The sequence below is a fragment of the Pteropus medius genome, unplaced genomic scaffold, assembly GCF_902729225.1.
Source record: "Pteropus medius unplaced genomic scaffold, Ma_sr-lr_union100, whole genome shotgun sequence".
Classification (NCBI taxonomy): domain Eukaryota; kingdom Metazoa; phylum Chordata; class Mammalia; order Chiroptera; family Pteropodidae; genus Pteropus; species Pteropus medius.
In genome coordinates this window covers 18,009,101-18,033,790 of record NW_024354502.1, presented here as the reverse complement: position 1 = coordinate 18,033,790, position 24,690 = coordinate 18,009,101, and the positions used below count along the sequence as shown (strand labels likewise).

Genomic DNA, 24,690 nt, shown 5'->3' with positions numbered 1-24,690 from the left:
CCTTAATAATAACAAAAATGAAATTCCTAAGAATAAACTCTTGAAAAATGTACAAGGTATCTGTAAAGTGAAGTGTAAAACATGAAGGAAACAACAAAAAAACTTGAATAGGAATCGTTTTTAGATAGGGCACCATGATTTACACTGAAGCTGTAGAATGACAATGTTAAATTTCCCTAAGTTAATCTATAAAAGTAAAGCTGTCCCAAAAAATGAAAGTACTGTGAGATTTGTTTTGTGGAACTCAAAGGTCAAATGGAAAAATAAGCAAGAATATTTTTAAATTAGAGTTATTAAAATAGTGTAGGACTCGTACCAAAAAAAGGAAAGGCAGATCAACTGAAGACAATAGAATTTGAGTCTAGAAACATATCCAAATGATAAAGAAATTTCCTACATGATAAAAGGGTCATTTCAAATAGTAAGACAAGAATGGATTTATTTAATAAACAGCTTTCAGATAACTGGGATAACCTAGGAGGAAAAAAGTAGAGGCTTAAATTCAGGATAGAGTAATGATTTACATACGAAAAATCAAATAACAGAAATATCTAACTATACTTTTGATATTCAAACCGATATTTTTTTTTCCCTGAAAGATGGGTGTCAGTAGTAAGAGAGAGACTTACTTTTTACTGTTTGAATCAGGAAGATTTATTAGTTAATTTAAAAAAATTGAAACACATAGCAGGAAACAAACCAAAAACCTGTTCATGGTAGTATATTCTATAGGGGTCTGAAATGCATCTGAAAATAATAGAGAACTGATTGAGTTACTCCATCTTTGAAGATACATCAATCAGAGTCAGTTTTTTTCAAAGGCAAAATAATATTCAGGTCCTTAGGGATTATTATCCTCCAGTACTGGTATAAGCTACTACTTTTCTATAAAGTAGTTAAGGAAGAATATCCCTCCCTTTAATTTTCCTTCTAGACACACTACATATTTTATGACCTGAATTTGTATATGCACCAAAAAGAAACAAAAAAAAATAAGGAGCAACTTGATTTAAAAAGTACCTCGAGGCAATACAAAAAACGTTATTTTAATTTTTGATACATATTAAAACATTTCAGTCAGTTCTTCCTGACAGCATAACATGACAAATACACAAGACCTCAAACATGCTTTAAAATGACATCCAGCAAAGTATTTAAAATTTAATAAATAGCAATAATCACACACAAATACAGTTTTCATACTCAATCATTAAGCTACTAAAACAGACAGCTAAAGAATAAATAAACAGGAATTGACAATAAAAATAATATGTGGGGTTTGCAAATCACTTAAAATAGGGGGGTGATCTGAATATTTTCTTAATTTGTTTTTCAACACGTAGCATGATCCCCCTCATGAATAAAATATATTGAAAAAATTACTTTCTTACAATAACGTAGTTTTTAAATACAACAAATAAATATAAAATCAGCAAAGCAATTTCAAGTTGTAATAAAAATGCCCCCTCTGACCCCCCAAAAAGCTATGGAAATATATAGTCATTGTGGTAGCAAATAATAGTATTTAAAGTAATAGTGCGTATGCACTAAACTCATCTGAGACCTTGGTATGATTTTAGTGCAAATCCCTAGGGTCCAATACAAGCATAACCCCATATCAGGGAAAGACATTACCAGTTGGAACTTATCTTGTACAATTTTTGTACATATTTGATAAAGTTCAAGATTTAATGCATAGTAGAACATCTTCATCCACTTAATTCTGTCCCTAAATAGAGATGAAAAAAGAAATAACTTGGGATTTTACAATTTGGTTTGTACGATATTAGTGTATTAAAGTTAATATTAGAAAATCTATAAAAGTTTTGTTTTTGTCATTAATTTATCTATCTAAATTTACATCACTGCATGTTAAACATAAGAGAAAAATTTTAGACAGATTTTTCTCCCTTTGACAAGCTCTTATTGTGATGAAATCCAATTATATTTAGACAAATGTTATACAAATAAAAACAAAGGTGAGTATAAGGGTTTTTTGCTTGGGAAGACATTTAACAACCTTAACATCTAGTCTATTAAGTTACAAGATGTACTGGCAAAAGCATAAAGGGTTCAATTAAAAGAAGGTATTTTATACAAACGTTTTAACGTAGGATAAATAAACCGACAGTCAAATGAGTTTCAGCAGCCATATTTCTACTGTAAACTACAGTACTAGGATAAAAACAATTAGAAACAAATGGAAGAACATTACTGAACAATATGAATACATAATGCATTTTTAGTTGCTAAAATAGCAAACTCTACAGTTCATAGAGTTACAAATTGTTTAATTTAACCATGCAGGCTAACATATAATAATAAGAAATCACCCTGCATCTTTTTTCTTTTTAAATTAAAATCAGTTTAATTGTAAAGTTACAAAACAATAAATGGATATTGCTCCAACTCGTACACACTCTCCCTTATGTGATTCGTACCTAACAAAGTAACAAAGCCTCATCATCACTGGTTTCATTTTTCAGTGCTGCTTCTAGGCAAGTGTCGGGTATCTGGGCAGTGTGGACGATGCCACAGCGCTCACAGGGGCCATCTCGATGACTTGGCCTTCCTCCAGGGTTTGCTGCACTATATGGTTGTCCAAAGGCTTGTCCTTGATCTGAGGCAAGGTCAAGAAGAGGTCTAGAGCAGTCATTCGCATCAAAGTCTGAAGCTCCATCAGAAGCTGGAATTAGCATTTCGACATCATCATCTTCTTCTCTTCCGCTGACCCCATTATCAAGTTGTCTCAAAGGACTCTGGTTCTGATTTACAGAGCTTGATCGCCCTAACGTAAAACGTACCCAACGCAGCCCCCGAGTCATACGACTTAGTGCACTCGTGAGCTGCTGACGTGCTGGACTCACACTTGGAGGTTCCACACTTGTCACATCCCTTCCGCTATCTTGGTGACCGCCTCGGGTACTCTGAGTTGAGGAACTTCCACTTGCTCCCACTGAGGCTTCTACTGCGGTTGTGGGAGGGACTTTTTGGGGCAAAGGAGCTGCAACCCCACCGGATGCTCCTGCCGTATCTCTTCTCTCATTTTCTGTGTCTGTGTCGTCGGACTCCACAGAAAATAAACTTCTATGAGTATGATTTCTTTCAGGTTCTCTGCTGGTGCTCTGACTAGGGACAACCTCATCTCCATCTGCTGAGACCAGAGCCAACGACCCTGAATGACGTGATCTTGCAAAATTAAAAATACGATTCCAAAGGTTGCTGGATCTGCCTGCCATAGGAAGCCTGATGGAAGTAAATCCAAGCTGAGATCGTACAGCCAGCCTCAGGTTTTCCAAAACAGAAGCCTACAAAAAGAAGAGATCTTTAAGATAGCTAACAACGAAGTACTAAGATGGAAAACACCCTTCAAATAAGAATGCGTGGCTAAAAATTCTTACTCATTGTTAGGGTCTATGGAGGATGAATAAAGTTTTCTTACCTGTCCAGGTTCAACACGCTATAGAATCTGATCTATAACTGGAACCACTGCTCACTGTGTTTAAGATTTTCTTGACACTTCATTTTTCATATGCAACTTTAAATATGTGATATCGATTATAACAACTATTTTATTTCAAAACTTCACATAGTAACCAATCCTAAAAGTGTATCAAAGTTGGAAAACAAAATTATTTCATACTTCTTTAGCTAGGAAGGTAGAAGAATCTCTACCTTAATTCACTAAATGATCTAATGCAGTATGGAAACTAAACACTTGGCCTGTTTTTTTTCTTTTTCTTTGTTTTTTTTTTTAACATAGAACAAGTTACACTTGATTTATGAAGTTGAAACTTTCTAAAACATGTGAAAATTATATTTCACAGCTGATTCTTAAGGATTTGTTGAATGAATGATGAGGATTTATAAAAAAGGAATTAATACATTTGTTAAACAGCACAGGATTTAATAAATAAACAATATTTGTAATACAGCACAGGAAACAAAGCTAAAGAAATTAATTTGTTTATAGCACTACACGATGGTATTTGAGACATCTGAATTCCTTCTTAATCTTTAAAGATTAAGTTTTATTTTCTACGGCTTCGTGTTAAACATAAATTATATCTGTAGTCTTTGAAATTGGTAATTTTTAATCAGTGCATACGGGAGTGATTTAATAAGTACATACTGCCCAACTGAAAGGAAATCTACTTTTTTCTAGATGAATGAGTTTATGGATTACTTAAAAAAAAACAAACCCTACAGCATCTATATAAAACAGTCTTTAAGCTCCATCTAGTGGTTATAAAAAGGAGTATTCAAATTTGGGATAAATAGCTTTTTCATCCATCTGGCATTAAGTATTGAAAATACAGTATTTCCAGGAAACAATGGTGAGTACATACTCTCCTTCAAACGATGACATAGTTTTCCTCTGTCAAAATGAATGGCTCTTGCCCTTCCCCTCACAAAAGATAAGGATGAAAACAAGGACGATGTGGCAATGTGTGTTCTCTGTCTCCCTTCGTGACTGGTATTGAATTTATCTGTGATTTTCATATAGGCCTTTCAACCATACTCTGAGGAATATAATCATAGAAAGCTAAGAAGTCACTATCATAGGACTATTTCATAGTCTGCCCTTAATAAAGCACAAACTGTCAATAAGAAATGTGGATATCAGCACACATAGATTTGCTATATAAAGGAGTAAGATTTTTCACCTAACTGGGGGGAAAACAAGTGGTTGACTTCCCTAATGAACTTCTCCACAGGTCTGGCCCTCATCGTTCAGCGCTGATGTTCTAAGGCTTCGTGTGAACACAGGGTTAGTATATTCAGCAATGAATGAAAAGCTCCTCAGATATCATTCCCTTTTATCCACCACCCATCAAGATCAACAATGCCTTTGGCACACTTGGATGAGATTTTAACATTACAGTCTGTCATAGTGAGGTAAAGCTCTCTTAAGTCTGTTTAATTAAAAACTGCCAATTTAACACTGGATGGATTCTATGAGGGATCTTAGGAATGTTTCAGAAATAATTTTATATATTTCTTCAGTTTATGATGCAGAAGAAAGCATTCCTTGGAAAGCATTTCTATTTTAAATGAGATGGTAATTCAGGAGATTATTTTTCTTTTTAAACACTGCTAAAGACATTTGATAATTTGTTACCTAAAGTTTCTAACTTGGGAGTTTAATCTCATTAGCTGAATAAAATCTAGCTCATCATTCAAAAATATATTTTTAAAATGTTGTTGAAATAGAGTTCCCTTAACAAGGGTAAATTATGGCCCTAGAGAATGGTTTCTTATGTAGTAAAGAATTAAATCTTACGCAAAGGAAGGTCTGACTTTTATCCTCTGCTTCTGGGATGTGACCTTAACCCTTGGAATGTCATCTATGATAGAAAGGTCATTACCTAGAGCCTTGTGCCAGCCAGGGAGTAAAACTGTGCCTTAGCTGAAGGCTCTGTTTCACACCAACAACGTGATGTAGGATGGGGGAGCTTTGGGTCAGCACTATCAGCTGATCGCTAGATGGGCCAGAGGCTGAGATTGGCCATGTGTGCAAATTAATCATGCCGATGCGATGAATGGGGCCCCAGTAAAAACCCTGGCACTGAGTCTCAGGAGCGCTTCCTTGGTTGGCAATACTCCTTGCGTACTATCAAGTATCAGTTTCAAGAATAATACTGTCCCAACTTTATGGGGCAAAAATTTACTGGAAGACTCATTTTGGTGCCCCCTCAAATGCTGCCCACGTGTCTCTTCCTTTGGCTGATTTAATCTGGGCCCTCTCCCTGTAATAAACTCTAACTGTGAGCACAGCTGCTTTCAGTGAGCTCTGAATCCTTCTAGAAGTTACTGAACCTGAGGATGGCTTTGGGGACCCCTGAACCTGCAAATGGTATTAGAAATGAGGGCTGCCTTGTGTGAACTGTACTCCCTCTAACTTCACAGCTGGCTAGATCTTGAAGGGTAGCCTCAAGGTACCGGGGTGGTGGGTGGTAAGTGGTGGAGTCAGTGGATGGAACTGACGCCTTGTCTCCATGCCCACCTAAAAGGAAGCATTCCTCGTGGCAGGGCCAACAGTACACAGAAGCCGCATTTAAGTTTTTCCTCTTTTGCACAGAAAATTCCAACTACTGGAACTTCTAAATTATTTACGTAGCAAATTACATCTAGAAAAATGTTTTAAAACTACAAATTCCCACCAAAGACTTCTCAGAAGATGCAAATAAGGGAATCAGGAATCTCATTTACCAAAAAGGAAATGGTCTTCCATTTTGAACAGAATTAAATCACTGGAAAATACTGCTTATCAAATTTTCTTAATTCTAATACTGAAGGCAATTTTTATAAATGTTTCTGGATGAATTTACAGTTTAAATGTTTAAACACTGAAAAAAAAACTTTTAAAAAATCGCTAACAGAAATTTAAAGACTTTGAAACATTAATAAATAAGCTACTATTTAAAGAAAATGGTATGGATTCTCAAACACTGTAAAACCCAGCTGTGAAAAAGTTTTCCCTCAAGCCAGGTAGAAATGCTAACCTCATTTCAATTATTGTTAACTTATTACTGGTTATTCTAGCACGTTACTAATACATTCCTAGCATGTTAACTTTAGTATTCATTCTTAACTTTTCTAAATGTTCTGCTGAAGTAGAAAATAATCTGGAAAACTTTACTTTTAGTTTTAATGAACTAAATTATCCTAAACTGTAAAATACTTAAGAATCACATAACCAAATCAGAAGAATAAAAAGTATATTTTTGTAGCATTTGTTAAAATACAGTCAGACAATTATAATTTCTAATCCTCTATATATTTAATCCTTGATTTCACTGCAAAACTTTTGGCATAGTCAAGGGTCCTTTTACCATACAGTAAAGCACAGATTTGATTTTAAAAGGTACTAAAATAGAAATTATGAATTGTAACATACCTGATTAGGTGAACAAACAGGAAAATCTTCAACTGGTGGAATTAAACCCTGAGCAATTAATTGTCCATAAGAGGGAGGAGCTTCTCTTCTTAACAATTCAGCTTCCACTCTTGACAACTGTGTTTCAAATGATCTTGGAGAAGACATAAGGGAATAAAAAGGATTAAAAAAAAAGCAAGCCAAAGAAAAAAATTTAAATCAATAAATTAAAAAACGTGAATCTCAATATATATATGAGATAATTTTAAAGGCATTGCCAATCAACATTTTCTGATATCTATACTACCCCTACACTGAAAATACAGGCTTTACACAGGAACCTGGACCATTACGTTTTAATAAATCAGAAAACCCTGTAAAAGTAAAGGTGTGAGGTCTTCAAACCCCTAAAACAGAGGGGGCTTGAGGCTTTCAGTAAAAGTATTGAAAACTCTTAAAAGATACTTTATTTACCAAGTGTGACAAATTTATTTTTCAGATAAGGATAAGAGTGAAAAGAGTGAAAGAGTCACCAATACACTTTCTGGAACAACCGGTTCTTGAACTCAAGACATCTGAAAGACATCTGACTCTTTGATGTGTCTTATGGTGCAACGCTGTAAAGTTTTCTGGCCATATTTACTCGCCCAAAGAAAAATGGAGCATGGTATCATGATACTATGCATCTGTGCACGTCTATGCTCTCAGCTGTCTGGTACACGCCATTCTGGGCTGAATTTCTTATTTGTAACCCTCTCGGGACTGAGGGTCATTATCTCCACATTAGATTCCTAGGGGACCTCTCTGCCATTAGCTTCCCCAAGATCCAGTCTATCCTCCACCACATGGGAGACAATTCCCCTAAAGGACACCCTCCAGTGTTTAACCTTTTCTTACTTGAGAACTCTGATGCGTGGCTCTCACTGAGCTCTGCAACATGACATCGGCCTTGTGTTCGGTCTTATCTCCTATTAGTTCTTCATATGTATGTTATCTCTGGACCAACTGAACGATGTGCTCACTCTCCTAGCCATGCTGGCATTCCTACTGCTATGTGTTTTCCCAGGCTATTTTTTCAACTACAATACCTTTTCCCCATCTACACTCTACTCACAGGTTTCGAATGGCACTTCTTCAGTGAAAGCCCTTCCACAGGCTCCCTATCAGATTAGTTATCTTTTGACTTTTACACAACTTTGTTTTATAGCTCTTAACAATTTACATTTTTGTCATCTTATTCCAACCACCAATTCCTTCCTTCTAATTGTAAACTGTCTGTGAGACTACATCTTACTGATTTTCTATTCATCTGTATAGTGCTTTGAACACAGTAGGTTCTCAAATATCAGAAATTATTAATATTTATAAAAACATAAGTTAAAAAACCACAACTAAGAGCTATATCTTGCAAAATGCCCACAAAACAGATTAACCTGAAAATAAGAAGTGGTAAATACTGATTGGCTATTCTTCTCCCATAACTGTATTTGTTTTTTAATGTGTTTAGCTTTTTGAGTCTGGCTTTTCACGCTAATTTTATAAATTATAAACAATACCTATTTCTAAAATAATACTACTGCTAATCACACTAAAGTACTTGTTGTGACTATCTAGGCCATGTTTTTACGGAAGAGAACATAAACACTATAGTTTTGTCTTGATACTAACCTCCGTTCAAACATTCTCAGAGAGTAAAGCTTACAGGTGCATCCCAACGCAATGACGAGTAACAGGCCACAGATAAGGCTCCCTATGACAGCGGCAGTTATGACTCTGGTAGGCACAATCACCGGGCAATTCTCCTCGTCGCTGCCATCACCGCAGTCATCCTGAGAATCACATACCCAGCTTTCAAACACACAGCGATTATTTTTACAATGAAAATTTCCAGGCTGGCAAAAAAAGCAGTTCTTTTCGTCGGAGCCATTTGGGCAATGATTCTGATAGTTGCAGCGATCAGAACGAGGATAACAGACACCGTTTCGGGAACACGGGAATTCTTCCTTCTGGCACATGGTACAGTTGACTTCGTCCCTTCCATTTGGGCAATGCCAGTAGCCATCACAGCGCTGCTGCTCAGTGTAACACCCCCAGTTACCTCCGCAGGGTATTTCCCATGGCAAACAGAAGCCGTCTACTTGGTAAGTGGCATTAAATCCCCTTGCAGCATTGACTTTGTCGGCACAAAAATGGACTCTTATCTGTCCAGAGGAAGAAACAACTGTAAGAGGTGCGTGAGAGTCAAAGGCAGTTAACACACGCAAAAGCTTGTGCGGATTCTCCTCCAATCCATCGTATATTTTGACATAATCGCCATAACCAGTACCATCGAGTTTAAAGTCTGTGAAGCGTAAAATGACTTTACGATGATCACCAGTGTCTATTAACCAGGTGCAATTGCTTCCGGGAGGATAAAAGTCTGGATAATTGGGAGAATTAAAAGTACCATAAAAGTATTTTAACCACTGCCCACAAGTTGGCACATCACAGTCTATCTCATCTCCCAGGTCAAGGCAGTCAATGTTCCCATCACATTTTAAAGATTCGGGGAGACAAGTGTAAACTTTGGTAAACCGAGATAGACACTGAAACTGGTTGTAAGCACAGGGTTGAAAAGCAGCAGATGTTGGAGGATTAGCCTCTTTAGCACAGATCTCTTCATCAGAACTGTCTCCACATTCGTCCATGTTGTTGCATTTCCAGGCCTCTGGTATACACTTTCCATTCCCGCAACGAAACTGATCACAGGCACAGTTTGGTTCCGCAGATTTCCCTGGGAGGAGGGAGGTGGAGAGGTTAAGGAGCAAAAACCGTACTCTTTAAATGATATATAATAGCAAGTGATATTTTTATAATAAATGTTGATTAAGCCAAAGTGAAAGGGTTTAAAAAATCTTGTTTTAAAAAGCAGGTTAAGTTCTCATGGCAAATTAACATTGGCTCACTAATTATTCAACAATTTAATTTATTAAACACTCACGACTTGTTTCTCTGTAGTTTGTTCTAAAGAGAAAAAACAATCCTGTTTTTGCAGAGTTACTTTACTGAAGAACATCTAATAAAATAAGATATATGAGCCAATAGGATATATTGCCTTAGAATTTTAAATAACTTGTTGCATAAACATCAAAATGGTAGACATTTTGAAATAAAAGAAAATTCATCCACAATAACTTATTGTTTATCCACAATAACCAAATGCTTATAAAATTCTAATTATCTTAGTGTAACATCCTAAATATAAAACAATTATGAGGTAGGGTAAGAAAACCAAACATTAGATCCGTAAACTGACAATATTGGGCCAAGCTTACTTTTTCATTAAAGACTTGTTTTTTGTGAGTAGGTGACAGAAAATGTGCTCCAGAACCTAAATAAATATTATGAGACTGTTTTTAAGAACAAAAAGGAAAAGCAGTATATGTTTGCTAAAGGAGATCATGTAATTTCAGAAGATGTGAAATTATTTTCAGGAAAAACTATACATAACTCTAGTGATTTGAGTTATTCACATTTGTGTGATCTGGTCACCCTTTCTGGATAAAGTTTATAAACAGCAAAACAAGACTTCTGAAACTAAGAACTATGAAGGTGAAACAGTATGTCTTTTTGTAAAGACAATGGTAATTCACAAACACCCAAAAAAATTCTGAAGTAATTTTCAGGATATGGGTAAGCACCAGAGGTAGAAAAAGGGCTTTTAAACTAAATGTATTAAAAATATTTAAAAAGAAAATTGACCTTAGTTTATAAAATTAATCATGTTGTTAGGATTATACAAAACACCTTTTAAAGACCCAGCTCTAGGGCACCTGAACCTTTAGTTTCTAATTCTTCAATCACAACTGCCTTGAGAAATTGGTCACAATTAAATGGACAGTATTTAGAAGACTTGGCTGAAGTGACTGAGCAGTTAATGCTACAGAATTCTCATCAGTGTCTTATTAAAAACACACCTGGGGTGCTAGAGTAATTGGGGGATCACTTCATAAACTATATCAATGTTTAACCAATGTACTGTGTACCTGAAACTAACAACAACAAAAAAAACACACCTGAAAAATATGCCAGTCTGAAACCCTTCCTAGAGATACTGTCGTCAGAGTGGAATCTGATCCAGATGTGGTCTTGTGAAGAAATATATGGTGGTGGAATTGTGGACCCGCAAGCTCGGTAACTTTCAATGTTCTTGTATGTTTCTATCGTCAACCAGTCCAAACTGCATCTTCTGGACCCTTGAATATCAAAATCCTGAAAACTACAAATAAAAAGTCAGAAAGGGCTATTAGAAAGAGTAATTTTGGAAAAAAAGTTTAGAAAATTATCATCATAATAAAACATAACTGAGGATTTTATTAAAAGCCTCTATATAGTTATTGATTCTCCTGGGTTTTCCAGACATATAACTGTATCATCAGCAAATAATAATACTGCTTCTACGTTCCTGATATTTGTATCTCTTTCCCAGATTCTAGAGTAATACTTCTTTGTAAGTAATGTCAGATTGTAAAACAATGCTAAGAAACAGATGACGGTGGGCACCTTTTTCTTTTTCTTCTTTCTGTGTGTATGTGTTTAGGAAAGACCACTTCTAATTCAGAACATCCTAAATTGTTCTGTGTTTGAACTCAAAATACTACTCTATAATCTGATAAACTGAAGTACACACAGAAAAAGTCAGCCTTCTCTTAGATTAGACTGGTTCATCTGCTTGCTTAGTGAAAAGTCTATAGCTTACATTTTCAGGAGAGCAAATGGCACAAATCTGAGCAAAGTAGAAAAAAAAAAGAACAAAATTTTCAGTAAAAAGTCCTAGAGTTTGAAAATACTTTTTAAAATGTTACTATATTGCCAAACATTATCTTGCAGTTCATAAAATATAGACATGAGTAAAGGGCAAAACAAAGTCAAGTAAATAAGAGCACATACAAAATAAGTCACTGCTATGAAAAAAGAGAAACCAAAATATCGTTTTCCAGTAACCAAAAAGTGAAGATCCGACTTCATGTCCTTGCCTCTGCCTTACGCTAAGTGATAATAAATTTAACTATCCAAGGATTATTACACCAGGATATTTCCTCTTCAAATATTCTGAATAACTGTAACAAAGGCTGACAGACGATTTGATTGTTTCCAGTTTTTCACTATTATAGACAATGCTCTGAAGAATCTTTATCCATGTATCTCTCTCGATACACACATCTGAGCATTTCTCTAGGACATACTTTTCTACAAGTAGAATTGCTAAGTCAAAAGACAATCCCACTTTAAATGTGATAGACACCAAGAAAAATGTTTATATCAACTTACAATTCCACTGAGTGTGTAGGAAAGTATCTTATACCCCCACAAGTCTGGCAAAATAAAATATTCTAATTAAAAAAAAAATTGTTACCAATTAGGTGCAAAAAAAGATTATTATTGTTCTATTTTGCATTTATTTACTGAGACTGAAACACTTTTTCCTATGTTTATTAACTACTTCTATTTCTTCTCCTGTGAATTGCCTTATTATATCCTTCATCCATTAAAAATTGTTCTTATTTTTCAAAGAGCTCTTTAATGGTATAAAATTGTACCTGTCTGGAGTATATCTGTTATGAAAGATATACGTACATTCACACACAAACATTCTAACAGTTATTGCAGGTCTTTTTAATTTTAGTAATTAGTAGGCATGAAATGGCATCTCCCGTTGTGGTTTTATGTACACTTCCTTGAAGAAGAGCGATGTTGAACATCTTTTCTGTGCTTATTGGCCGTTCTTATATCTTCCGTAAAGTGTCTGTTCAAGTCTTTTGCTCATTTTAAAAAATTGGGGTTTCTTCTTGAGTTATAAAAATTCCCTTTATATTCTTGATTCAAGTCCTTTGTTTGATACATATATTGCTAATATTTTCTTCTAGCCTACATAGATTGTCTTCATTTTCTTAATAGTATCTTTTGATGAGCATGTTTTTAATTTGTTTTGATGAAACCTAATTTATCATTTTTTCTTTTATGTTTAGTGCTTTTAGTGCTCTAAGATACCTCTGCATGCCTACCCCAAGATCGAAGATATTCAACAATGTCTTCTAATATTTTAGAGTGTTAGTTTTTGCATTCATACCTAGGATTTATCTTGAATTAATTTTTGTGTGTCTCGGGGATAGGTTGAGATTCTTATACTAATTTCTGTTCTATTATGCAGTTAAATTACTGTCTGATTGCCCTGAACTTGTAGGGGTTTGGTTTTACACTTTGTTAGTGAGTTGTTCAACTTTGTCCTTAGTCTAAGGTGAACTCTTAATTTTAGGACACTGTCTTTATAAAGTATGGTATCTCTCAAGTTCAAAAAAGATCCTGAAGGAATTTACCAAGCCTCTCGAAATCAGCAGGTTTCAAATGCTGAACTCTGCCTCCGCTGTGATGGACAGGGATCAAACTCGAACTGCCTCAGCTGCAGTGCATAGCAGCTGAAAGCCTTGAAGGGCTTGTCCTACTGGGCTCCTTCTAGTCTCTTTAAAACATGCAGTTCTGGGGTCAGCCAAAGATTTGAGAATTTATGTGCTGATACAGGGCTTCCTATTTTGTGGCTCTCTCATTTCTCAGGTTTGCCATTTCAATTTCCAGGCACTGTGGCAGCCTCGACTCCATCCTCTGACACCTCCAGTTAACACTGTGGCAATGTGATTGAGTTCTAGTCTCTCCATTTCAATGGACTGGGAGGCAGATGGGAAACAAACGTCTCATCCACCGTGGTTTCCTTCTTTCAAAGTCTGAACCCCCTCTAGTTTCTTCCAGCTTTTGATTACTCGCCAGTGCCTTCAAATAGTTTTTTGTTTTTTAAATTTTATCCAAAATTGATAATTCTTTATGGGAAAGCTAGTCCCCTTCAAGCTAGGGAATCCCTTAACATACTTTTAATCCACTAAAATGTTTAAGATTCATAAAAGTTTTAAATCAATGCATTAAAGCTGTATATTTTTCTGTAAGTACTCTTTCAATTATCTGTTTTAATCTGTAATACTTTCACTATGGAAACAAACATATCATTTAAAAATATTTTATGTGTTCCACTGTGATTTCTGTCTTTCATACAGAAATTATTTAGTAATAAGTTTCCAAACATGTGGGTGTTACTCCACCCCCCTCACCCGTTTTTTTATTGTGGGCTTAACGGCATTGTGGTCAGAGAACACAATCTGAATGATAAAGTCTTAGATATGCATTCAGAATTCCTTTGTGATATAACAAAAATTTTTTAAATAAATGTTCCATATGTCTTTAAAAGAATGTATATTCTCTATTCATTGAAATAGGTAAAAACATTATACTAGTATATAAAACATGCTCCTACTGGATCAAGGTAATTAATTTTATCAGATCTTCTGTATCTTTACTAATTTTTTCCTGTTCACTCTATTAAATTCTGATCAAAGGAATATGTATAAACTTCCACTGTAACTGTGAATTAGTCAAACTTGCTTGGTAACTCCCCACGTGTATTTTAGGCTGTGTTATTAGGTACACAAGGTCACAAGGTTTGCCACAAGTCTGCCTTCCTAGTGGATTACTTCATCGTTACTAATATTTTGTGCCTTAAGCTCACTCATATCTGATGTTACTCTCCCTGCGCTAGCTTTCTCTTGATCGGTATTTACAAAGCTTATCTTTTTCTATCCCCCTTTTTTTGACTTTCTGCATTAGTTTTGTTTTAGGTATGCTATTATGAGCCCTTTTATAAGGTCTGTCTTTTACAAGTTAAATGAGTTTTTTATTGAATAGTCTATTTGGGAGAGTTCTCATTTTCTTCCTTTCCTGTCTTCTTTTGTATTAAATGGGTTTTGCCTTTTAAAAAAGTACTTTTTCCTCTACTAGGTGCTATTTCTATTTTTTTAGTACTTACCTTTAGATGTTATATTTCAAATACTAAAACACACATTTGTTCTAATAAAGTTCAAGTAAGAATGTGTTTTTATTCTCCTCTCAATTTGGTGGAAAATTTACATACTGATTTTCACTAATCTCTTAACTGAAATTTTGCATTCTTTTCACTTATGAATATAAACAAAAAACCATGATAATATTTACATTTACAGTACCTATCACTCTATCACCAATAGAAATCACATATAATTTCATATTGCATTTCAGTTTTAATAGACATCTGGAATAACTATTTACAGTCCAAACTACTTTGAAATTCAGTAGTTGTCAGTCAGAATCATCGCTTGTTCACTAATATGTTAATAAGCATTTATAACTATATTACAAATCTTAAAAAATATCTCACAGCTATATTCCAATATAATTGGTTCCCTCTGTAATATTATGTATTTTATTTCGTGAATTTAAAAACATTATTCTGGGAAAGGATCTATAGGTTTCAACTAACTACCAAGCGTTCATAGCATAAAAAAGATTAAGAAAAACTGCTATATTGAAGTTTACAGTATCTAGAGTAAATTTGTGTTCCAATTTAATTTTGTTGGCTGTTTTTGTTAGCATTAAACTTCTTTCATACATTCTGGAAATCTGGGTTGCAGACTTATTTTATAGGTTTTTCTGGTGCTCTCTTTTTAAAAAATCTTCTGTCCCTCTATATTCCCCCGCATCTGTTTCTGTAGCTACCTCCACCTGAGTCTACATTCCAGAGCCTGTCTTAACGTGGTGGCTCAGAGTATTACAGACGCTGTCAGGGAGTCAGTATGTGACTTAGTGAAATTCCTATTTGTTAGAGTATTGTCCTCACACATCTCTAAGCTCTCAGCCCCATACAACTTCAGGCAATGGTTAGTGAAAGTTTTTCTCAGCCTCCTTTCGTGGGCAAAATATCCTGACTCCGGCCCTTGGCTTCAAGCAGGGAACCAGAGCCCAAACCTCTATCCTCTATGGATAAGGTGGACTTTGTTGATTTTGGAAGGTTTCGAAGGAAGGAAGTGAAGTAAAAATGCCTTTATATCACCATCTTCAACTAGTTTTATAAGAAGAGTTCTAAGTATTGTTTATAGTCTGTAATTTTAGTTTCCCTATTTTATCTAGATTTTAATTTCATTTTAAACTCTGGAGTGAATGTTGATTTTCTTTTTACCAAAATGCTTTAAAACATCTATCTATTCTAGATAATTATACTTGGACTTGTTAATATAGTAAATTAATTAAAAATTCCTAACATTGACTCATTTGCATATCTAAATGAACTGCATTTGATAATGGTATAAAATTCTTTTGAACAATTTACTTAAGATTTTCCATTAATATTCACAAGTAAAATTTGACTATCTTTGTGTATATGTACATAATAACTTTGGGATTACCATGATAATAATTTCAGTAAAAACTAGGACAACTACTAACATCACTTTCTGATCTTATTAGGCTGTGTTAAATCCAAATTCATTAACTCCTTCCAGAATTTGGGAAATCTTCCTTTAAATGTGGGGCTCACCTCTGATTTTGTTTTGCATTTCAGTACTGTACTTGGTTTTTAAGTGCAGCTTCCTTGTGAAATCTCAAGGATCCAACACATGATCAGAACCAGATGGCAGTAGTCCACTGAGCCTCCTTGATGGCACTAGTCCACTGAGCTGGCAGGAATTTCTAAGTTTTACATAACTGAGCTGGTAGGCTGCAAATTTAATTTTGGGGCTGAATTTTTAGGTTAAAAGATAGAAATGTCCACAAATTCTAGTTTTATGTTGGAAAAAATATCCAATGTTTGGAACTTCTATGGTAAAAATGTTATTTTGTATGCACGTTTATACTTAGTCATATTACAAGTAACAAAAAATAGGCATATTGCTCAGATTACAGCACTGGTTTTTCTGCAGAAGGATAATCTTAATGACACATGCTACCAATCCATCATGCAAGAGAATCACACTTCTCACACGGGAGTGAAAACAGCCTCTACAAGTTCAGCTCCAGTGTTCCATAAGATGTGGCCTAGGGCTGAAGGGACCAAAGAAAAACAAACCATATGGTCTGTTTTATGGCTTCCACAGAAAAACGGGGATAGACCACAGTTGTGTTTCTCAAGAGAATGGTTCTCTCTTTAGTTAATAGATATGAAAAAAGAAGATGGGAAAAAATTCAAAAGCAGGCTCAATTTACAATCTCATTTTTAAAAAGTATTAAATGAAGAGACTGACGTCTATGATTTGCAAAGTCTCTTCTAATTCTAATGTTCCATGATTTTTACCTATAAAAATGTTATCAATGAAAGAATGTCGATGACGCCTTTGTGCTGTTGCCGAATGCTGCCCGTGACAGGAATGACATTCTTACTTGTGTTTCGGTTCCAACCACAGTTCTTTGCTTAGGCGCACAACTCTTCTTCCCCCTCAGGCAAATTTTTTTGTCTGACAGACTTGATATAATTTCCCTAAGGAAGCAATATCTAGTTCCACTGAAAATTTTCTCCTTAATATCTTACCCGACAATTTTTCTGTTATTTTAAATGTTTTTCAAAATGAATCTTAATCTTTCTTACTTGTATCGTATTTATTTTGAGACTCTTAAACTTATGGCTATTTCCCCTAGGAGTATCTTCCACTTTTGCTTTAACTCATTAAGGTCTCTAACAAGACCAAGGTTATGGGCTATATCTCCAAGTGAATTAAGAGTTTTGTTTGTCCCATGGCCAAAGAGTATACTCTTGAACCTAATAAGCTATTGTGCAAATGTGTACCTTTTGTTAAAACGTGGCCTAGAAGAATATAGATGGCTCAGTGCAAATCCATTATCATCATCAGGAAATATTCAAAACACATGCCCTAATAGTAGAGCAAGGATGGACCATCATTCTTACCCTTAAGATAGTACTGATAACTATAATTTGTTACATTTTCTGAAAATCATCTTTTTATATTATTGCATGTTGAGTGATGATACTTGGAAATAGAATTTGTATTTTGTAATAAAATAGTACATAATAATATAGAAATATGCCAGAATACCTTATAGTAATGATTTCCCCTGGGTTTGCCCTTATAAGCCAGCTACAGTTGATCTTGGTAGGATACTCAGAAGGCCAGCCTGGGCTTGTGATTATACCACTTGGTGCTCGAATTTGTTCTGGAGTCTCTCCACAAGCTGTAAGATAGCCAAAGCAATCTTAGTTAATTATGATACATTAAAAAACAAAGCATTAAGTAAACCAGTGTTTATTTAAAAAAACCCCAACACTTCAGACATTAAATCATATACAATGAAATATTGTTTTATCAACTTCAAAAGGTTTTATTATTTTAATGGGATATTTTATTTTTCTCCTTTTTAGTCAAAGTACCTTATCCTAATTAAGTATACATTTCGGGGAGACAGAGAAGGTATTTGGATCTTGAAATAATTTAAGAGTCAGAATTACTAGCTGTAGCCTTGGAGATCAATTGATTGCTCCATCCATCCATCCATCCATCCATCTGTCTGTCGTCCGTCTGTCCGTCCACCCACTCACCCATCTATCCACCCTTTTTTCAAAACTCACCTTTTAAATTTATTTTCTTTATTATAAAATACCTAAAGTTCAAAATTTACTGAACTACTATGTTTAGATCCTTAGGAGTACCATTTTGCTTTGTGGACACTTTAAATAAAACACTATTATATAAATAGTCTTCTAAAGAAAATAATTAAGGGAAAGCACAGATAAACATGATAGTAAAATGCTTGATTGTTAAGTAGTGGATAATTGGATAAAGAGAATCAAATATTACTTCAAAATTACTGCAAAGTAATTCTTTATTTTATTAATATTTCCAAATTTTACTACAGGGTCATAAATGATTACTAAATTATATTAATAATAAAGGCTTGAAATAGTAGTTAAAATATCATATGTGACCAGATATTTAACTATCACAGAAAAATATAGAATAAATTCAAACTACCGACACTTTCCTGGATTATTCTCCTTGATTATCTTGAACTCTCACAGTAATACAGTCAACATTTGATATGTCCATAATTCAGCTGATCACTTGACAATTTATTCTCTCTTCATTTAAAAAAGTCCCTGGGCTACAAAAAATATGTAATGAAAGTTTAAGTCTTCAGTAAAATTTAAAATCCTAGAACCTCTTATTTGATACAATTTTAACAAATTGGAATATCTGATTTGTAAAATAACAGATTAGAAGTGGCAAATTAGGAGGAGAGTAGCTGCTAGAGGTACACAGTTAGTTATCAGAAGCAACGGAGGCAATTTTCAGAAAAAAAATAAAAAGTATGTACTGAACTCAAAAACCGTGAGTCCTCAGAACCGGTACAAAACCACCTGTCTTCTCAAAAGTACGAGAAGACTCTCATTACATAATAATTAGTAGTCATACCTAGCTAAAGGAGTTGTTGAATGAATACATGAATCATTGCAAGCAAAGTGCCTGATACAATATGTAGCCTGAACCTTCATGCTTGAGTTCTGCTGTTAGTTAAAAATTAAAATTAGGTAACCCAATTTGTAGATAGGCAAGTATCCCTATTACAACGATAATTTGGAAAATTGGCTTTTTTTTTTTTTTTTTTTCTGATAAGAGGTTATAGTCTCTTCAATTTAGGTTAGAATGCTAGGAAATATACTGTGCAATTTAAAAAATTTTTATGCATATGATCAAAATAAAGCAAGCTACATTGCTTAACCAATCCTTATTTCTACAGAATAACCCATTTCCTGAAGAAAACATGCAAGTAAGGTTTTAAAAGCATATTTTGTTGCAGCAAAAATGTTCATGCCTAAAATGCGTCTACCTTGGAATTAGGGTACATTGCTAAAAGGATCTTAGTGCCAATCACCTTTAGAATATTGAGATTCATGGCACAGTATATAAGGATATAATATATTCAGAGCCTAGCACACATCTTACTGCCCACCCATAGTCAAAGCTCCCAATGACTTTTTTTGTTACATTTCATTAAAAGTAAAATTTACTTTACAAAAATTGTTTTAAATTTTAATAATACTTTAGAAAAAGACATTCAGATACTTTAATTTTAATGAATGATACTTCTAGAAAAAAATTTAACCCAGTGTGATTCTATTTTAAGAGCTTATTAACAATGAAGTGCCAGAGTTTTGTTTCCAACTATGCTCTAATGAGTTATCACAATAATTAATGAAAGATACCCCGTCATTCAAAGCCATTTTTCTTTTTTAATTATCTCTTGCCAAAGCATTCTAGAGTGGTATATTGAAGGAATTCTTAAATTCATGACAATAAAAAAAAAATATAAAAATAAATAAGCAAAAATAATCATCTCTCTCCCCGAAAACTGCTCATTTTCTTTAAAAGACTTATCTACATTAAAAAAAATACAATTTTCAGTTCAATTATATTTAACCTAAAATCATAGTACTGTACTGGCATGTAAGTACTCAAATACTTATTAGCTGATTTAACAGCAATGGGATACATATGAAAACTAGGTGGGAACAATTTATGACAAAGCAGACAGTTGTAAACCTTTAAATGAAGAGACTAGATATAGAGAAAAAACTACAAAGAATTTCATTAAGCTTTTGTTTTATTAGGTTTTGTTTAAAAACTCCCCCCCCCCAACTACCTGAGAAACCCATAGGTGGTGCTCTTAAACCAAAAACTAAAGAATCTGTGTTCTGATATTAATGCTCATGTACTGTTGCAAATACTTTATTTTTACACAAATGCCCAAGGATAAGACCCACTACCCATAAGTAAGAATGGTTAACTTAGAATTCAGTATCTTAACATTTCTAATTCAATAAGCATTTTAAAAATAAAACTATAATATCATAACGTTTCTCCCTTAACTGGTTATACATATTTTGGTATGTAAATTTTGCACATTTGCAATATGACTGAATTTGGCATTTTGTTTCAGACCCATCCAGTGGCTTTTTATCAATACATTTTTGCACATACAAGACATTGGGGTCATGTAGATAAATAATCATAGCACAATCATAATTTATTCCCTTCTTTGAGAAAGAATAAATTCAAATGCCAAAAGAGTAAGATTAACCTTAGAAACCATTAAAAATTTTTTCCTTTCCTTTTGGATTAACTGGTAGATTTGGAATCAGAAGACCTAGACTTACTGGCGTTGTCATAATGTAAACTACTAGACTTTTCTGGGTCTTGGTTGCTTCATATATTAAAATAAGGACTTGCTACTTGAATAACTCTAAGGTCTTTTTCAGCCCTAAATCATGCCCCTGCATTGATGAATCTTTCCTTACTTTCTTGCTTTGAATTTTTTCTTCGACCTACTGAAATCAGAATTTTAATTCTTAAGTTCATGAAAATCTTGCTGGCAGGCAAAGGCTAACACTGACCTCACTGCAAAAGCCAACGGACTCTCAGTCCACATGGTACTTGATCTCTCTAGAGCACTTGACAGAGACATTTTGTTCTTGATACTACACTACCTTGACTTTGCTTACATCACCTCTCCTTCTGTCTGTGATAGTTCTCTAGCACTAGCTCATTCTTCCTCAGCCAGCTCCTGATAGGCTGGTGCCCACCGTTCATTCCCAAGCCTTCTGCTCTTCTCATTCTCTATGGAAAATCTCATTCAGTCCTACACTTTTGATTGTGACTTATAGTTTATGGGTTTAAAATCTCTTACCCAGAGATTTTGCATAGTCAAATGTCTACTGGACATCCCAACCTCAAATTCAACACAATCAGAAGTGCGTGCTTCCCAAATCCTTCTCTTCATCCTATGCAGCAGTCCCCTCTTATCCGGGGTTTCTCTCCATGGTGTTAGCTAAGCACAGGCAACCAGGGTGCAAACTTATTAAATGAAAAAGTCCAGAAATAAAGAATTCATAAGTTTTAAATGGTGCACCATTCTGAGTAGCATGATGACATCTCCTGCTGTTCTGCTCCGACCTGCTCAGAATGTGAATCATCCTTTTGTCCAGCATCTCCACGTTGTACGCTACCCTCCCTGTCGGTCACTTAGTAGCTGTATCTGTTATCAGATCGGTTATCAGAGACCACATTCAAATAACTATGACACTGTACTGGTATAATTGTTCTACTTTATTATTATTGTTGTTAATCTTTTACATGTCTAATTTATAAATTAAACTTTGACACAGCGATGTATATAGAAGAAAAAACTGTCTATACAAGGTTTGCACTATTCACGGTTTCAGGCATCCATGGGGGGTATTGGAACATATCCCCGCAAAAAAGGGAGGACTACTGTATTCTGAATCTTTACATCCCTAGGCATCACTTAGTTCAAGGAATAGTCACATCATCTAACTCAAATAAAAAAGAAACCTACTTTAAGAATAGTACAGGCAATCTCAAGGGTTTTCAAGCACAGGAAATAAAGAAAAGACAGGCCCTACAATGACTAAAACTCGAAATTTTAAAGCCAGAGTTGAGGCTGCCTTCACCACGTCTTAGGGAATCAAGGCCTGTTTTATCTTCTACACATCTGCTCCAATCTTCCAATTGGCTTCCTCTGAGTCTTTTATTTTTTTCATTATTTCAGTGTCATATAATGATTTCCCATTCCCAACTCATCGTAACTCTTCAGCTCAAGCAGCTATCAACTGCAATTTCATTTTTTCTTAGTTTATTATATTTATACTGTTATTCATTTTATATTATACCTTTTCATATAAAATTTTTGGTGACTTAACTGTTTCAATAAATTTGATAATACTTAAATTCATTTCCTCGCTTGTAAATGGCGATTAAAGCACTACCTACTACATGGTGTTGCAAGGATTAAATATAATCATTTTGGTAAAGGACTTAGCACATTGCTTGAACTGCAGTAAACTGTCAATAAATAACATCATATGATATGGCAAATCAGACTGGCTGGGTGATAGTAACACCTGGCAGGCTGCACTGAGATGACTACTTAAGGCTGTGGTCAGACTACGTAGGAAAGAGGGCGCTGATTGTTTATTTATTATATAACCAGGCACCACTATGCTCTAGAGAGAATGAGAAATGATGTTATGATTATCTGACAAAAGTAGAAGCCGGGATAAAGATGGGGTTGAGATATATACAAAACCTTGCTTTAGAAAATGAATCTCTTTTAGTTCTAAACCAAAATGTTTATATTGTTCTGCTAGCTTGAACCTCATCTTTTGAGATTTTGACTATACTCCCAATTTGGAATATAACAAACCTGACCTTCTTTTACCTACATTTATTACCGATACCTTCTCTACGGCTTGTACGTAATTATTTTAGCTACATGCCGACTAGTTTTTCGCTGAGAATTAGTTTCCATGTAATTGACAAATAGAGGAATCTTGCCATATAACGAAAAGCTGTGAAAGATTTTATTCCCAGCATGTTAATGATTTGAAGTAACCAGAGCAAGAGTTTTCGCAGTTTAAGAAAAAATACAAAAACCCTACAGAAAGGTTTTCCTTTATTGCAAGTAGTGGTTACTTTACTGGCTTGAAGAACTGCTTGACTTTCCTCCATGTTAACCTGTCTTGGCAGGCTGCAAGTAAGACATCTCCTCCCTATAAAAATAAAATGAAATACCTTAATTGATGAAATATACTTCAGTTTTGATGGAACTGACCTCCATTAGAAGCAAATGTCTTCGAGGAGGAAGTATGAACCCCTGAGTTTACAGCTGCAAAGTATGGTCTGATTCTAGGTGTAAGTCAGGGGTTGTGCTAGAATTTTGATTGATAATTGTTAGGGCTGCACTTACTAAGTTAATTTGTAAGTGATCTGTACCAATACTACTTTACCCATCAGCCATGTTTGCTTAATGTCTGATTTTGCAGAATGTGAGACTTTCAGGAAAACATACATGGCATTATGACAGAAATGACTGTATTTTAGGTTTTATTAATTCAGCTTTTGTAATACATCTCTTAATAACCAGTATTAACTTTTTGTTCTTGGAACATAAGCATCTACAAAAACCTATCTATTTTTACTTTGGTCAGTATCTTTAAATATAAACAAACATTCAAGTATTTTGGATGATGATACATCTCTCTACTTTTCATAAATTTCCCTTCTAGAAACAGGAACTCCCAAATTAAAGGGGTTCTCAATGTTTATTCAAAAGACAGCAATTTCAATTTTCTTCTTCATAGGTGTATGTGGTGATTAGGTTAAATGATTAGCTCCCCAAAGCCTATTTAATTCCTAGTGAATCTAGTATATAGAACGTCTGAAATGAAAAATAAAAGAAAATGGGATTATTACAATACTAGTGGTTAAGTTGCACTGAAAGGCTAAGCTAAATACATACGGTTTTAAATTTATCATTAGGTTGACAATTAAAAAACAGTGAATTAACTGAAAAATGAATTTCATTCTGATCTTTTCAATCATTGATGGAGTTCTTAATAAGATTTTGGTATCAGTTTCCAGGTTTAAAATACAAGATCTCACTGCATAGTTTAGGAAACAGGGCAACACTGAGAAATATTCAAGACATCTCCCATATCTATGTGACACAGAAAAGCAAAAAACTATGATTTTAAAACTAGATTAATAAACCATGCCTGTTATCTTTAAGGCAATCTTTTAAAAAATGGGAAGTATTCAAACAACCTCTGTTTTAAAGGACACATGGAAAAGGAGAAGATGACTTCAAAATAATGTCAAATCAACTTCCCTTAAATTAGAGATTTCATATTTTTAAAGCCTAACCACTGAGGCACGCAAGAAAATTTATTAGAGCTGAACTACCTGTAAAAGAAAAAGCACAATTTCCTGTTCCACAGATGAAGAAGTCATCCACAAATGAGTTATTTTCAAAACTGACAAGAGTTGACACTTTATGACTAAAAGTAGTTGAGACTGAAAGTGACATGAAATCTTTGTGCCTTTAAGCTTTAA

General features: G+C 34.4%; 1 protein-coding gene across 2 annotated transcripts in view; it reads right to left on the bottom strand.

Moving 5' to 3' along the window:
• Positions 1 to 629: 629 nt before the first annotated feature.
• The window catches only part of LRP12 (LDL receptor related protein 12), a 66,312-nt gene continuing 42,251 nt past the window's right edge, over positions 630 to 24,690 (bottom strand). For both annotated transcript variants that reach the window (XM_039853997.1, XM_039853998.1), the window contains 5 exons: positions 17,821 to 17,956; positions 10,936 to 11,138; positions 8,549 to 9,653; positions 6,902 to 7,034; positions 630 to 3,308 (listed from right to left, as the gene is read on the bottom strand). In XM_039853997.1, coding sequence (XP_039709931.1) covers positions 2,442 to 3,308; positions 6,902 to 7,034; positions 8,549 to 9,653; positions 10,936 to 11,138; positions 17,821 to 17,956 — 2,444 coding nt within the window. In that variant the 3' untranslated portion in view covers positions 630 to 2,441. The remainder of the gene's footprint in view (positions 3,309 to 6,901; positions 7,035 to 8,548; positions 9,654 to 10,935; positions 11,139 to 17,820; positions 17,957 to 24,690) is intronic.